This window comes from Salvelinus fontinalis, chromosome 2 (assembly GCF_029448725.1).
Source record: "Salvelinus fontinalis isolate EN_2023a chromosome 2, ASM2944872v1, whole genome shotgun sequence".
Classification (NCBI taxonomy): domain Eukaryota; kingdom Metazoa; phylum Chordata; class Actinopteri; order Salmoniformes; family Salmonidae; genus Salvelinus; species Salvelinus fontinalis.
Genome location: NC_074666.1, coordinates 45871983 through 45888700, shown reverse-complemented (window position 1 = coordinate 45888700; position 16718 = coordinate 45871983). Strand labels below are relative to the sequence as shown.

Below are 16718 nucleotides of genomic sequence, written 5' to 3'. Positions count from 1 at the left end.
TTTAATCCTAGTAAAAATTCCCTGTTTTAGGTCAGTTAGGATCACCACCTTATTTTAAGAATGTGAAATGTCAGAATAATAGTAGAGAGAATTATGTATTTCAGCTTTTATTTCTTTCATCACATTCCCAGTGGGTCAGAAGTTTACATACACTCAATTAGTATTTGGTAGCATTGCCTTTAAATTATTTAACTTGGGTCAAACATTTCGGGTAGCCTTCCACAAGCTTCCCACAATAAGTTGATCTTTGTCCCCATGTGCAGTTGCAAATCGTAGTCTGGCTTTTTTATGGCGGTTTTGGAGCAGTGGCTTCTTCCTTGCTGAGTGGCCTTTCAGGTTATGTCGATATAGGACTCGTTTTACTGTGGATATAGATACTTTTGTACCTGTTTCCTCCAGCATCTTCACAAGGTCCTTTGCTGTTGTTCTGGGATTAATTTGCACTTTTCGCACCAAAGTACGTTCATCTCTAGGAGACAGAACGCGTCTCCTTCCTGAGCGGTATGACGGCTGCGTGGTCCCATGGTGTTTATACTTGCGTACTATTGTTTGTACATATGAACATGGTACCTTGAGGCGTTTGGAAATTGCTCCCAAGAATGAACCAGACTACAATGTTTTTTCTGAGGTCTTGGCTGATTTCTTTTGATTTTCCCATGCTGTCAAGCAAAGAGGCATTGGGTTTGAAGGTTGGCCTTGAAATTCATCCACGGGTACACCTCCAATTGACTCAAATTATGTCAATTAGCCTATCAGAAGCTTCTAAAGCCATGACATCATTTTCTGGAATTTTCCAAGCTGTTTAAAGGCACAGTCAACTTAGTGTATGTGATCTTCTGACCCACTGAAATTGTGATAGAGTGAATTGTAAGTGAAATAATCTGTCTGTAAACAATTGTTGGAAAAATGACTTGTGTCATGCACAAAGTAGACTTGCCAAAACTATAGTTTGTTAACAAGAAATTTGTGGAGTGGTTGAAAAACGAGTTTTAATGACTCCAACCTAAGTGTATGTAAACTTCCGACTTCAACTGTATGTCTGTGTGTCAGGTTGTCTGTCTGTCCGTCTGTCTGCTAACCTGTCTCTCTGTCCTCCAGATCGTGTCTGCTGTCCACTACTGCCACATGAAGAACATTGTCCACCGAGACTTGAAGGTAAGAATGCGGACATTTTATAGAGCGTGATTGAATGGCAATTTACATGTACCTTTTATTTTGTGACCCACCACCTGGAAGCTTGTAAACTCACTTTTGAGACAATGGCCTTTGAATGTTTTGGTATCTAGTGAAGAGCTCCTTTTTGTCTATACCCATTCAGCACCGTTCACACCCTTTAGCCCCACCTATCTCATTTAGCTCTCGGTGCATTCAGAGCGCACACTTGACTCTCTGGTTGATTATTTGTTTACCTCTGGATAATATGAAAACAGCCTAACCAGCTCCGCTGGCAACAATTTCATTACGCTTTTTTTGCAGACGTTTACTGACACCGGCCTTAAGACATGTAGCTAGCTAGCTAGGTAAACAATGAACCTAGCCAGGTTAACAACGTGTAAGATCACACACGTCACGTAACGTTAGCCAACGAGCCAGCCAGCTAACGTTAGCTAGTTAAACAACAATGAACATAGTGCCAAATCATGTCATTACTACCCTGCATGAATATGTTGGGAGCTAACCAATGAGGTTCAATGTTTGCTAGCTAACATTAGGCTCTAACTAGAAAAGCAAACGGCTCTGGGATACAAATAATAACATCAGCTAAGGAGCCAGCCAGCTAACGTTAGCTAGCTAGCTAAAAGTACACTTTAGCTCAAGACATGTAGCTAGTTAGCTAGGTAAACAATGAACCTAGCTAGTTAAACAACGTGAAAGGTCACACATGTCACGTAACATTAGCTAACGAGCCAGCCAGCTAACATTAGCTAGTTAAACAACAATGAACATAGTGCCAAATCATGTCATTACTACCCTGCATGAATATGCTGGGTGCTAACCAACCAGGTTCAATGTTAGCTAGCTAACATTAGTCTAACTAGAAAAGCAAACGGCGCTGGGATACGAATAATAACGTCTGCTAGCTAGAGAGCCAGCCAGCTAATGTTAACAGTACTCTATAGCTTGAAATGAAACCACTTTCTGTCAAAATTAGAAATGTGTAATATCTGAAAATGTAGCTAGCTAAAGCTAGACTATCCTACCTGTATACATCATCATACATGATGGACGCGTCTCCCTGTCATGGATACCATGCCACGGTTGCCCTTAGTTTGAAGATATAATCCAGAGGCAAGGGTTTTCTCCATTTCTTTAGCTATCATACTCTAATTCCACTGATTTCAAAACTTGATCCTCCAGAAAGTGGAGAGCAACACTTATGCAGTTCTACTACGCAATATATATTTTTTAAAGCCACGTTCGACAGGATTACCAACACAGACTGATCAGCTCAAATAGACACAAGCCTTCTATATGGCAGACCAATCCGAACTCCTCTCTCGGCATATCCAGCCCGCTCATTATCTCAGCCAATCATTACTAGTGGGAAGGTTGCTGACTTTTTCTGTGGCTGGCTTAACCAATAAGGCTCGTAATGTAACAATGTTGATTGTATTTACAGATGGCATACAAGTTTGTTATCAAGGCATATGAAAGTTAACATGTTTCAGAAGGCATTTCTGCCAAAAAACACATTTTGATAAAAATAAATGTTAAAATGGCTCTCCTGTGAAGTCGTGACTTATGACATACGCCTAGTTTCCGGAAACCGGTCACATTTAGCAGACGCTCTTATCCAGAGCTACTTACAGTTAATGCGTTCATCTTAAAATAGCTAGGTGGGACAAACACATATCTAATGGCGAAAGTTAAAACTGCCAAAAATGCACAGTCAGAGGAGAATAATTATTGTCAAGGAAATAAAAAAAAAGGTTTTAATAGAGGCATACTAAGACAAAATAAATGTGTGTGTGTAAACAATAACACATGAGTGCAGCAAATTAAGACATTTATTAAAATGAGGGAAGTGACTGTTAACCAAATAACTATGCAAATGAGGAAAAGCTTTGCGCTTTAAGGAAATTGACACCTGGCTCAACTAGAAGTGTGTCTCTAATAAGCAACTGTTGTGTTCAGTGATTTAAGCAAATAAACGCCTGGGCTATTAATTGAAGTTTTACAGGTATTGTGATTATTATTGGATATTTACATCCTTAAACATAAACACAGACAGATGGAATGTGAGTCACTTCTCCTCCCAGTGTTTCCGGTGTACTTATCTATAATATATCCTATAGCCTAAAATCCTATATGACATGCTCTCTTTCTCCCCCTCCATCTCCTCCCTCCATCCCTCTCCTCCATGCCTTCTTACACCCCTCCCTCCTTCTCTTCCTCCCCTCACCCTACCCCCTCCCTATCCTCCCTCCGTCCCTTCTCCAGGCCGAGAATCTCCTGCTGGACGCCAACGCCAACATCAAGATCGCCGACTTCGGCTTCAGCAACGAGTTCACGCTGGGCAACAAGCTGGACACGTTCTGTGGCTCTCCACCCTACGCCGCCCCGGAACTGTTCCAGGGGAAGAAATACGACGGGCCCGAGGTGGATGTCTGGAGCCTGGGGGTCATACTGTACACGCTGGTGTCAGGGTCGCTGCCCTTCGACGGGCAGAACCTCAAGGTGTGTGTTTGTTAGAGGTGGACGTCTGGAGTCTGGGAGACATGCTGTATACGCTGTATATGCGTGTGTGGGGAGAGGTGGGGGCAGTGTGTCTGTGTGGCTGGTAATTCGAATGCTTCATAGGTTATAGTGTTGTGCAGAGTGCATTTAGTGCGCAATGGGTGTCTTATTTCTACTGTACTGTATGTCTGTGTTGGTATGTGTCTGGGTTGCAATGTGTTTTTGATCTGTGGTTGACAGTGTAGGTTTAGTGTGTGTTCGTCGTGTGCTTAAAAACGTGTGTGTTTGTCACTGCCCACAGGAGCTGCGTGAGCACATCCTGAGGGGAAAGTTGCGTGTGCCTTTCTACATGTCCACCGACTGACACTAACCCTTAACCTCTGACCTTTACCTTAACCTCTCTTCTCCATCGCATCCTATAGGAGCTTCGTGAGCGCGTCCTGAGAGGGAAGTATCGCGTGCCCTTCTACATGTCCACCGACTGCGAGGGGATCTTACGCCGGTTCCTGGTGCTCAACCCTACCAAGCGCTGCACCCTAGATGTGAGGAGGACCAACCCCCCCAACACCAATGCCTGATTCACACTATAGGACCAACCCAAACCGTACTGTTCTGGATTGGATATTTTCTTTTCACATTGAACTTTGCTACGTAGTTTCAGCAATTATAGTGGATTTGTAACCATGCCATCCCAGTACAGCTCGGTTTGGCTTGGTTTGGTTTGTCTCAGTTCGGTAAAAAGGGAATAATAACAGCAGTATATGTCACACACTAATAGCCCAACATGTAATAAAGCACCAAACCACCATAACATGAATATCACTTACATCCCCAACACCCCAACACACACACACACACACACACACACACACACACACACACACACACACACACACACACACACACACACACACACACACACACACACACACACACACACACACACACACACACACACACACACACACACACACACATACATACATACATACATACATACATACATACATACATACATACATACATACATACATACATACATACATACATACATACATACATACATACATACATACATACACACCAAATCAAATACAATTTTCCACACCAAATCAAATCAAATTGGAGAAACCTCTCTCTCTTTGCTTCTCCTTATATTTTGAAGAAATTCATTTGTTCAAAACTGTTCAAGTATTGTCTTTCTCTCTCTTTGAGTCAACTACTTACCCCGCTTCATACACTACATTGCTAGCTAGCTGTAGCTTATGATTTCAGCACTAGATTAATTCTATGATAGGTTGGAGGATGTTCTCCAGAAGTCATCATAATTACTGTGTAAGTCTATGGAAGGGGGTGAGCACCATTGTATTGAAGTCAATGTACCCAGAAGAGGACGGAAAATAGTGTCCTCCAGCTACACAAGGGTGCTAACCTAGAGGGTGTTGTTGAGGCTACTGTAGACCTTCATTGCAAAACAGTGTGTTTTAATCAGTTATTTGGTGACGTGTATACATTTAGTATAGTTTTACCTAAAAACAATTCTCTATTTTTAGGATTTCTAGATGTTCCTCCTCTGAGGAGCCTCCACTGACACACACACACACACACACCACACACACACACACATTACACACACACACATTACACACACACAATCACACATGCACACACAATTTCCAACTTTACTTTCTAACATTGAATCTTGTTGTGATGCCACAGCAAGTCATGAAGGACAAGTGGATAAACGCAGGGTATGATGAGGATTCCCTGAAGCCCCATATAGAGCCTGTCGAGGACTACAGTGACACTAGTCGCATAGGTGAGCTAGCTATGTTCAGGCCACTGGGTTGCCATCCACCATTTTTGCTCTAAGGGCAATGTGTTACTCTTTCATTTTGGCTCTCATGACATCTTTAGACAGGTCACTTGATGCCGATCTGACATTCTCATGAAACACATTTCAGATATATGTATATCTAAGTCCTAGTTTAAATCTGTTCCTGAAATTCAGCAGGAACATTAGCTTAAAATTATTTCCAAAATGTCTGCCTTCTTTTTCCTCATCTCCCCTCATTTGTGGTCCTCAGAGGTGATGGTGGGGATGGGCTTCACTCCAGAGGAGATCAAGGACGCTCTGTTCAACCAGAAGTACAATGAGGTCACCGCAACTTATCTACTGCTGGGCCTCAAGAACGAGGTGAGATGTCTGGGCCTGGCCACCAGATGGCAGCACACGATATCAATGATCTATACAGAAATACACAGCAAGCCCTAGTAATCAGTATGTATGCTCGAATTAGGTAAGAATGTGTTATTTTGTAAGGACATATTAAAATGTTTATTTGATTAATAATTCTTTAGGCAAACAATAGAGGTATTTTGATATTTATATAGCCATATTATGTGAATTTGAAGTAAAACAACATACCGGTACACAGAAAGCCACAATGCTCTTGGTGGCTCCATATTCAGTCCATGCAGCAGGCTAAAAGGAGGTGGTTGTCTTGGTAACAGGATGGCAGCGAGTCTCGTTCGGCCAGTACCCTGTCCCTGGCACGGATCCGGCCCAGCCCCATCACCAACGGGACCAACAAACACTCCTCGGCTACTGCAGGCTCCTCTTCCTCCTCTTCCTCGCACAGCAAGACCCAGCGCAGCACCTCCACCTATCACAGGCAGCGGCGGCACAGTGACTTCTGTGAGAGTTCTACTGTGCCTTCTACTGTATATTCCACTGTACCTTCTACTGTACCCTCTGGTCTACTCTAACCCTAACCCTAACCCTTCTACTGTAGATTTCACTGTACTCTACCTTTCCTCACCTGGTCTCATATCTGCCCCATATACTCAGCTCCTGTCCTGGCCACTGACTAAGTGTGTGTGGGTGCGTGCGTGCGTACGTGCGCATATGTGTCTTTGTCCGTGCCTGTGTACACACGCGTGTATATGTGTGCGTGCCCTGTGTGTGCATGTGTGTGTATATATGTCTCTGTGTCTGTGTGGCAGTGTTAACATGTGTGTTCGCCCCTCAGGCGGGCCGTCCATGCCCGTCATGCACCCCAAGCGGAGCCCCACCAGCACGGGTGACCGGGAGCTGCGGGAGGGGCGCATGCCACCGCGTAAGGCCAGCTGCAGTGTGATGGGCAGTCGCTCGCTGCCCCCCTCCAGCCCCATGGTCAGCAGTGCTAATAATCCCAACAAGTCAGAGATCCCCGACCGCCGCAAGGAGATGACGGCCACCACAGTGAGAAACAGTGAGGTAGGAATGGTGGGTTGGGAAGGGGGGGGTTAATAGGGCTGCATTTGAAATGGAACCCTATTCCCCAGTGGGGGCTGCTGAGGGGAGGACGGCTCATAATAATGTCCGGAACGGCGCAAATTGAATGGCATCAACCATTCCACTCATTCCGCTCCAGTCATTACCACGAGCCCGTCCTCCCCAATTAAGGTTCCACCAACCTCCTGTGCTGTTTACTAAGTAGTGCATTACTATACAGAGAATAGGGTGCCATTTAGGATGCACACTAGCAAAGATTTCTGTTTCAAGCTCTGCGTTTTAAATGGCCCCCTGTTCCCTAAGTTGGTGGTCACCAGCCTTTTCTGAGTCAAGATCACTTTCTGAGTCAAAATGCAAGCCGAGCTCTACCTCTCAGATTTGATTTGAACCCTCCTGTGAGAAAAGGAAACACATTTTTCCAGCAGATGGTGAAACTCAAGTCGCACTGCATTATTTCTGCCTCATGTACACATTCATGTTGTTACTACTATGACCAAAGAAAGTGAAATATTCGCTAATAATAACAAGGCAAGCTTATCGGGAACATTTTGCTATACTCATTCATTGCAGCTGTCGTGCTTGTTGTAACGTGAGTGGAAGAAGGGAGAACGCACATCTTATGGCTTCTAAAAGTTTTGAATGAAGTGTTGACAGTGTTGAAAAACAACTTAAACATGAACTTACTCTTAAAAACAGAGTCTCTCTCTAGTCATGATTTTAAAATAAATGAAATCTCACAGTATCAACTTTGCTGTGCGCTCGAGGCTGTGCAGACACGGTGATCTGAGATATCTGATTGGCCAGTGGTAAGGTGCTCTAGGTTTGCTCTCTGGGCCTGCCGGATAGGCAGAGTTCTACTGTCAGACACATGAAATGGTTCAAAATGGGAAGAATTTGCCTTCCCAGTGCTAGGACTGCTGAATCAAGTGCACAGTGTCCACAGTGCAAAACAAATAATAGGAAAGCAAAGCGTGGTTGGTGATCACTGCCCTAAGTAGTGCATTACTATACAGGGCATAGGGTGCCATTTCAGACGTACTCTAGGTTAGAAAATGGTCGCTAGCTATACGGCTCCTGTTAGTACACATAGGTTTATATATAATATTTCCTGGTATATAGGCCGTGTCCAAAATATGCCTCACCTACTATTTACTAAAACTACATTCTGTGTACTAATCTTACTACATACAATTTAGAACATAATGTTTAGTTAAAATGTATGCAGTAAGCAATATATGTCAACATACAAGGCTCACGCATACTGAGAAGGCGTCATCTAATGGGTTCAATTGGGTTCAATTGGGTCACCCTGCCTGTATTTTTGTAAAAAGCGGAGGGATGGACCTGGAGAAATGTAACCACTCTCAAATTCATAGACAGAGTTATGGAAGCCAGGACTGACAATCCGTGTGTCACGCCCTGACCTTAGAGATCCTTATTTATTCTCTATGTTTGGTTAGGTCAGGGTGTGACTCGGGTGGGAGAATCTATGTTTTCTATTTCTTTGTGTTTTTGGCTGAGTATGGTTCCCAATCAGAGGCAGCTGTCTATCGTTGTCTCTGGTTGGGGATCATATATAGGTTGTCATTTTCCGTTTGGGTTTTGTGGGGAGTTATTTACTGTTTAGCTGTTTTGTTGCCTGACAGAACTGTGCGCTTTCGTTTTTTCTACTTTGTTATTTTGTTGCGGTGTTCAGGTTATTAAAAATCATCAACGCCTACCACGCTGCACCTTGGTCTCCTTCTTCATCCGACGACACACGTTACACCGTGATATCAAAATGATAGTTTTAACAATGCTTTGAGGCTATAAATTGTTTGTTTAATTTATATTGTTTACAAACATTGGATAAAAATATACTTGTATTTTAGGTTCTGATGGGGTACTGTGCCAAAAAAACTAACAAATAAAAAATGGATGTAGCAACTAAGGAGACCAACTTTAAAGCATACAACATTTTCTACATTTCACATACTATAAAACCTTATATTTTCACATTCCCAATCAGCCTACTATTTAGAACGCAAGTATGAACATTTGGAACCAGCCATTGAGTACTTCACTTTGGTAGTATGCAGTGACAACTTGTAACTATTGGTAATGTCTGATTTGGACATTTGTTCTGATCCCGCCCTCCTACTTTCCCAGAACAATATCCCGGGAAGTGCTATGACCCGCCGGAACACATACGTCTGCACGGACCGCTCCAGCACCGACAGACACTCCCTGCTGCAGAATGGCAAGGAGAACAGGTAAAGAACATGGAAGGACAAGGGAGGGAGAGGAAGAGCGAGAGAGAGAGTCTCGAAAAGATGTCCCCTCATATCCCCTGATGATGATGTTTTTAGTGTTGTTGTTTTTTATGTCAACCATGTTATTGTGAAGCCAAAGACAAATGTCCACTTTGTGTGGACTGTAACATTTGTCTAATTCTAATTGCTTGTCTCCTCCAGCTCCCTGTCCCACCGCCTACCCCCCACCTCCCCCTCCACCCTGAGCATCTCCGGGGCCGGGGCCTCCTCCTCCTCTGGTGAGCGCTGCCGTCTAACACGGGGCTCCACGATTCGGAGCACTTTTCACGGGGGCCAGTTGAGGGACCGGGGCCCGCCTGTCTACTTGGCCCCGCCCACCTCCCCCACGCTGTCCCACCACGACGCCAGTCCACTGCCGCACGCCCGCAGCCGCGCCACTTCCAACCTCTTTACCAAACTCACCTCCAAACTCACACGCAGGTAAGCGGTCAGCTCCGTTACAGTCAGCTCCGTTACAGTCAGCTCCGTTACAGTCAGCTCCGTTACAGTCAGCTCCGTTACAGTCAGCTCCGTTACAGTCAGCTCCGTTACAGTCAGCTCCGTAACAGTGACCTCCGTAACAGTGACCTCCGTAACAGTGACCTCCGTAACAGTGACCTCCGTAACAGTGACCTCCGTAACAGTGACCTCCGTAACAGTGACCTCCGTAACAGTGACCTCCGTAACAGTGACCTCCGTAACAGTGACCTCCGTAACAGTCACCTCCGTAACAGTCACCTCCGTAACAGTCACCTCCGTAACAGTCACCTCCGTAACAGTCACCTCCGTAACAGTCACCTCCGTAACATTCACCATAGTAACATTCACCATAGTAACATTCACCATAGTAACGCTCATCCACAAAATGAAGGGGATAATCAACTTAGTTAATAGTAGTAGTCACCTCTGTAACACCTGCCTCAAAACTCACAAGCAGGTAGTCTTGGACCAGGGTCATGTTTAGAATGGGAAACAGGGGAGGGAGGCCTACTACCTGAAGTTGTTCAAGAAGATCACAGATATTCATTCTCCGTTGCAAAACGTTACAAGTCACAGCCCTGGGTCCTGACATTGGAAACGGAGCTAAATACGTTTTTACCTTGGCCTGCTGGACCAAGAACAACCTCTTTCCTTGGATTTACCCAGCTCTCCCTGGCCTCAGCTATTATATATAATCACATACAGTACCAGTCAAAAGTATGGACATACCTACTCATTCAAGGGTTTTTCTTTAGTTTTACTATTTTCTACATTTCAAATAATAGTGAAGACATCAACACTATGAAATAAAACATATGGAATCATGTAGTTACCCAAAAAGTTTTTTTTATGTTTTATATTCTTCAAAGTAGCCACCCTTTGCCTTGATGACAGCTTTACACACTCTTGGCATTCTCTCAACCAGCTTCGCCTTGATTTCTTTTCCAAAAGTCTTGAAGCAGTTCCCACATATGCTGAGCACTTGTTGGCTGCTTTTCCTTCACTCTGCGGCCCAACTCATCCCAAACCATCTCAAATAGCCCTTACACAGCCCGGAGGTCTGTTGGGTCATTGTCCTGTTGAAAAACAAATGATAGTCCCACTAAGTGCAATCCAGATGCGATGGCATATCGCTGCAGAATGCTGTGGTAGCCATGCTGGTTAAGTGTGCCTTGAAATCGAAATAAATCACAGACAGTGTCACCAGCAAAGCACCTTCCCACCATTTCACCTCCTCCTCTATACTTCACGGTGGGAACCACACATGCTGAGATCATCCGTTCACCTACTCTGCGTCTCACAAAGACACAGCGGTTGGAACCGAAAATCTCAAATTTGGACTCATCAGACCAAAGGACAGATTTCCACCGGTCTAATGTCCATTGCTCGTGTTTCTTTACCCATGCAAGTCTCTTCTTATTATTGGTGTCCTTTAGTAGTGGTTTCTATGCAGCAATTCAACCATGAAGACCTAATTCACGCAGTCTCCTCTGAACAATTGATGTTGAGATGTGTCTGTTACTTGAACTCTGTGAAGGCTGTGAGGTTGGTAACTCTAATGAACTAATCCTCTATAGCAGAGGTAACTCTGGGTTTTCCTTTCCTGTGGCGGTCCTCATGAGAGCCAGTTTCATCATAGCGCTTGATGGTTTTTGCGACTGCACTTGAAGAAACTTTCCGCATTGACTGACCTGCATGTCTTAAAGTAATGATGGACTTTAATTTCTCTTTGCTTATTTGAGCTATTCTTGCCATAATATGGACTTGGTCTTTTACCAAATAGGGCTATCTTCTGTATATCACCCTTACCTTGTCAAAACACAACTGATTGGCTCAAACTCATTTAGAAAGGAAAGAAATTCCACAAATTAACTTTTAACAAGGCACACCTGTTAATTTAAATGCATTCCAGGTGATTACCCAATACCCAATGAAGCTGGTTGAGAGAATGCCAAGAGTGTGCAAAGCATTCATCAAGGCAAAGGGTGGCTACTTTGAAGAATCTCAAATATCAAATATATTCTGATTTGTTTAACACTTTTTTGGTTACTACATGACTCCATATGTGTTATCGCATAGTGTTGACGTCTTCACTATTATTCTACAATGTAGAAAATAGTAAAAATATAGAAAACCCTTGAATGAGTAGGTATGTCTGAACTTTCGACTGGTACTGTATATATAATGTAATGAAGCATGTGCTTCCTCCATGCCAATCAGCTACAGCTGCCCTGTTATCCACCACTCCCTTGGCCATGATTAAATTATATTGTCTTTCTCCCCCTCCTCTCCCCTTTATTTTTTCTATTTCTCTCTCTTGCTCTTCCTCTTCCTCTCCTTACATCAGGGTCAATCTTGACCCCTCTAAGCGCCAGGGCTCAAACAAATCAGTCTCGGGTTGTACCCTTCCCCAGGGATCAAAAACAGTTAGTAAGTTCCCATGATACTAGCTTCTGTCTGCCTGCATGTCTGCATGTCCGCCTGCCTAACCTACTGGATGTGTGTGTGTGTGTGTGTGTGTGTGTGTGTGTGTGTGTGTGTGCGCGCCTGTCTGTGTCCCTGTTTACTTACTTATCTGTCTGCCTGTCTGTTACATACCTTTTTGTTTGTCTGCATGCCTACCTGTTTGTCAATGTCTTACCGACCTGTCTAATTTGCCTAGTACTTACCTGTCTGTATGCCTGCCTGTCTACCCACTTGTCTTTGTTCTGCAGCTCTCTGTTAATTCCTTTGGCATACCCTTGTGCAGGGTTGTCATCTATTGTCTTGGGGGTAACACTTTACTTGAATCCTGCATCATAAGGGCTACATAACACTGTCATTACAATGACGTGTCATAAACAGTTTTGACTTGCTGCAACTGACTTTAAACTGTCACGACACAAACCATGAATTAACTATTGCAGTTTTGCTAGACGATTGGCTAATCTACAGTTAACATAGTCTGTGTCATTTTGACAGTGTAAAGGCATTTGTCATAAACTGACACCTATGACATCTGTTATGGCATTGTTATGAAAGTGTTATGTTGCCTTTATTGTACATTGGGCTTCTGTTAAAATAAGTATTTGTTCCATGGGCACCGTCGTAGTGGATTAGGTCTACTTTGTTTTTGATTTTATTTTGAATGACAGTTGATTCCCGGGCATGAGGATTATCTTTGTTGTGTGGTGGAATTAGGGTTGCAAAGGGAGGGTATATTACCGGAAACGTTCAAAGTTTACCAGTAAACTACCAGATTTTTTGGGCGCATTTTATCAGATGACTATCTACTGTAGTGGCGTTTTTGGTATTTCAGTTTATCACAGGTGTCTCTAATTACCTATGGAACTATGTGGCCTTATCACACGTAAACAGTGGTGTAGTGGAGGGTAAATGTAAGTAAATGCAGTTTAGCCATTTTTTTTTGTTCCTATACAGTTTAACCACTGTATTTTTTACATTTTACCACTACATCACTGCATGTAAAATAGAGAAAATATAATATTATTATTTTTTAATTACAATGACAAAGCTGTAAAAAATCATCCTAAATATAAACCATCAACTTAGTGAATACCATTGGTGTTTAATATGAGGGTTTCAGCATGAAATATATGTATATTTTTAAATGTACACACTTTTATTTATTTTACTATGTCAATGTCTTTTTTGAAAATATTTTTGTGCCGAAATGATGGCAGTTGTGAAAAAAGTCAATAGTTGTAAGAGTTGCAGAGTTAATAGAAAATAATGCAATTCTTAATTATATGATTTTTTCATTAATTTAGCTATTTTCTCTTGAACCCTTTTGGTCGATCCACTAGAAACTCATGGACAATATGGACACAGATTAACAACAAAAAATGAATACTATATATGAACAAAAAAAATCCTAATTACCATAGATTGCCATAGAATACGTTTTAATTACAAAAAGTACAGAAGATTCCGGTAACTTTGGTAAATATCCGGTATCTTTGCAACCCTAGGTGAAATTGATAGTGATGGACAGTTGGTGTCACACCAACATTTACACTGCTGTGGATTCTCCCACCTCTCACCTTAAAAGACATGGAAAGTAATCACATCAGTACAGTTTACTGTTCTCAATGAACAAACACAATATGAGATGCTTGAGGTTGTTTATTAATTTCTTATATTGATACAGCGTTATTATTTGACTCTGTTGTGCAAGTCAGGGAGCTCTGATACGGAGTGATATTAGTGCCAATAAAAAAGTATGTTGCACTAATATCACTCCATACTCTGACCTGTATACATGGATTGCAACTACGTCACCTGACCTCGACAGTGCTTTTTTTCACCACATTGTTGTCAACATTCTCAAGATGCTGTCAGCCATAGTGGCTCCTGAATGTCGAGTGGTGCCCAGTCATTCTGAACAGAGGCTAATGATTGTTTCGTCTTTACAGTATACTGTAGTGGCATGAACATATAATAACATTAATAGTAGGCAAATAATAAGTAGGAAACAATTTTGTCATCGCCATGATGTTGTTAAATTTACTTTGGACAGATGACAATGTTTTTATTAGCTAGCAAAGTTTGTTAAAAATACCTAGCAATGCTAACGTTAGCTTAAATCCGGTGCTCTCCCCTCACGCTTATCTAGCTAGCTAACATTATACTGCATCTAAAGGTAATATGAAGATATCACAATTAGAGGTCGACCGATTATGATTTTTCAACGCCGATACCGATTATTGGAGGACCAAAAAAAGCCGATACCGATTAATTGGCTGATTTATATATATATAAATTTGTAATAATGACAATTACAACAATACTGAATGAACAATGAACACTTTTATTTTAACTTAATATAATTCATCAATAAAATAAATGTAGTCTAAAATAAATAATGAAACATGTTCAATTTGGTTTAAATAATGCAAAAACAAAGTGTTGGAGAAGAAAGTCAAAGTGCAATATGTGCCATGTAAAAAAGCTAACGCTTAAGTTCCTTGCTCAGAACATGAGAACATATGAAAGCTGGCGGTGCCTTTTAACATGAGTCTTCAATATTCCCAGGTAAGAGGTTTTAGGTTGTAGTTATTATAGGACTTTTTCTCTCTACATCATTTGTATTTCATATACCTTTGACTATTGGATGTTCTAATAGATACTTTAGTATTGCCAGCCTAATCTCGGGAGTTGATAGGCTTGAAGTCAAGATAGGCTTGAAGTCAAATTTCCCTAGGTAATATTGCCTGCTAACATGAATTTCTTTTAACTAAATATGCAGGTCTAAAAATGTATACTTCTGTGTATTGATTTTAAGAAAGGCATTGATGTTTATGGTTCGATACATTCGTGTAACGATTGTGCTTTTTTTGAAATTGTTAAATCATTCCCCGTTTGGCGAAGTTGGCTTTCTTTGTTAGGAAGAAATGGTCTTCACACAGTTCACAACGAGCCAGGCAGCCCAAACAGCTGCATATACCCTGACTCTGTTGCACACAACGCAAGAGAAGTGACACAATTTTCCTAGTTAAAAGAAATCCATGTTAGCAGACAATATTAACTAAATATGCAGGTTTAAAAATATATACTTGTGTATTGATTTTAAGAAAGGCGTTGATGTTTATGGTTAGGTACATTGGTGCAACGACAGTGCTTTTTTCGCGAATGCTCTTGTTAAATCACCCGTTTGACGAAGTAGGCTGTGATTCAATGATAAATTAACAGGCACCGCATCGATTATATGCAACGCAGGACAAGCTAGATAAACCAGTAATATCATCAACCATGTGTAGTTAACTAGTGATTATGTTAAGATTGATTGTTTTGTATAAGATAAGTTTAATGCTAGCTAGCACTTTACCTTGGCTCCTTGCTGCACTCGCATAACAGGTAGTCAAGCCTGCCACGTAGTCTCCTCGTGGAGTGCAATGTAATCGGCCATAATCGGTGTCCAAAAATGCAGATTACCGATTGTTATGAAAACTTGAAATCGGCCCTAATTAATCGGTCGACCTCTAATCACAATGATGACAAAAGGTTTTCCTACTAATTATTTGCCTCCTTTAGAAACGTTAATCAACAGCAGTTGACAATGCATTGAGTAGAATGTTCACTCGGGAGTCAGCCCTCAATATAGAACTTACATAACAATATTGTGACGCAACGTACGACCAATGAATACCTGGAGTTTTTTGTCGCTGTCGTTTGCTTGTCCTCACTCTATGATTTCCTTTCCTTTCTTTTTGAATGGCTTCACAGTATTGTGGATAGATGGTGACTCTCTCTGTGTACTTGGTGGACATGGAACTGCATCTTCCATAAAACACCTCTCTGATTCCCCATTTAACTGTGTGTGTGTGTGTGTTCTCTACGCAGGGTCACAAATGAACCTGAGGGAATCTGCCGATCTGCGGTCACAAGGTCAGTACATGTCACAAGGTCAGTATATCCGGCAACCCTTTGTCACCTCATCTATAACCCCAACATAACCGTGTTAGGTTGTTGTCATGTTTCAGACAGTAAACTTGCTCACATTAACTGAAAATTCATTCTTAGATTTAAAGGCCCAGTGCTGTCAAAAATGTTTATCAGTGTTATTTTCTGATAGTTTCTGGTTGAAAATACAATATACACAGGACCTTCTAATCATCAGGCTTGCATCGTTGGTTTTTGCTTGCAATGGTGACATCACCATTCGGTAAATTGGTAAAGAGACCTATAACAAATAGAGTTCCAAACCTCTCTGCCAATAACAGCTAATGTTCAGTTTCCCCCTCCCCACTCCTAGCAAAATTCTTGATTGAGAAATAGTTTTTTGCTAAAAAAGCAATTTTGGGCATTTTTTATGGAAATATATTGCAGTAAGGTACTTAATTGTTACCCAGAAATGATTTGATATTGATATAAAAATGGCTGCATTGGGCCTTTACTAGATTCAACCACCCATTCTCACTTTCTTTTCTCCTTACCCACCACTTTCCCTCTAACAACTCTTCTCTCCTCCTTTTTCTTTGACTCTCCCACCA

At 41.9% G+C, this 16718-nt stretch overlaps 1 protein-coding gene across 3 annotated transcripts in view; it reads left to right on the top strand.

Moving 5' to 3' along the window:
• Positions 1 to 16718, top strand: part of LOC129819712 (MAP/microtubule affinity-regulating kinase 4-like) — a 57422-nt gene that overhangs the window by 34131 nt on the left and 6573 nt on the right. The window contains exons 7-17 of one of the 3 annotated variants that reach the window (XM_055876262.1): positions 1099 to 1155; positions 3442 to 3678; positions 4101 to 4220; positions 5398 to 5497; positions 5766 to 5875; positions 6193 to 6376; positions 6711 to 6937; positions 9104 to 9207; positions 9409 to 9687; positions 12074 to 12160; positions 16069 to 16113. In XM_055876262.1, coding sequence (XP_055732237.1) covers positions 1099 to 1155; positions 3442 to 3678; positions 4101 to 4220; positions 5398 to 5497; positions 5766 to 5875; positions 6193 to 6376; positions 6711 to 6937; positions 9104 to 9207; positions 9409 to 9687; positions 12074 to 12160; positions 16069 to 16113 — 1550 coding nt within the window. Of the gene's footprint in view, positions 1 to 1098; positions 1156 to 3441; positions 3679 to 4100; positions 4221 to 5397; positions 5498 to 5765; positions 5876 to 6192; positions 6377 to 6710; positions 6938 to 9103; positions 9208 to 9408; positions 9688 to 12073; positions 12161 to 16068; positions 16132 to 16718 lie in introns of all 3 variants that reach the window. The other 2 variants (XM_055876255.1, XM_055876247.1) reach the window with 2 other exon arrangements.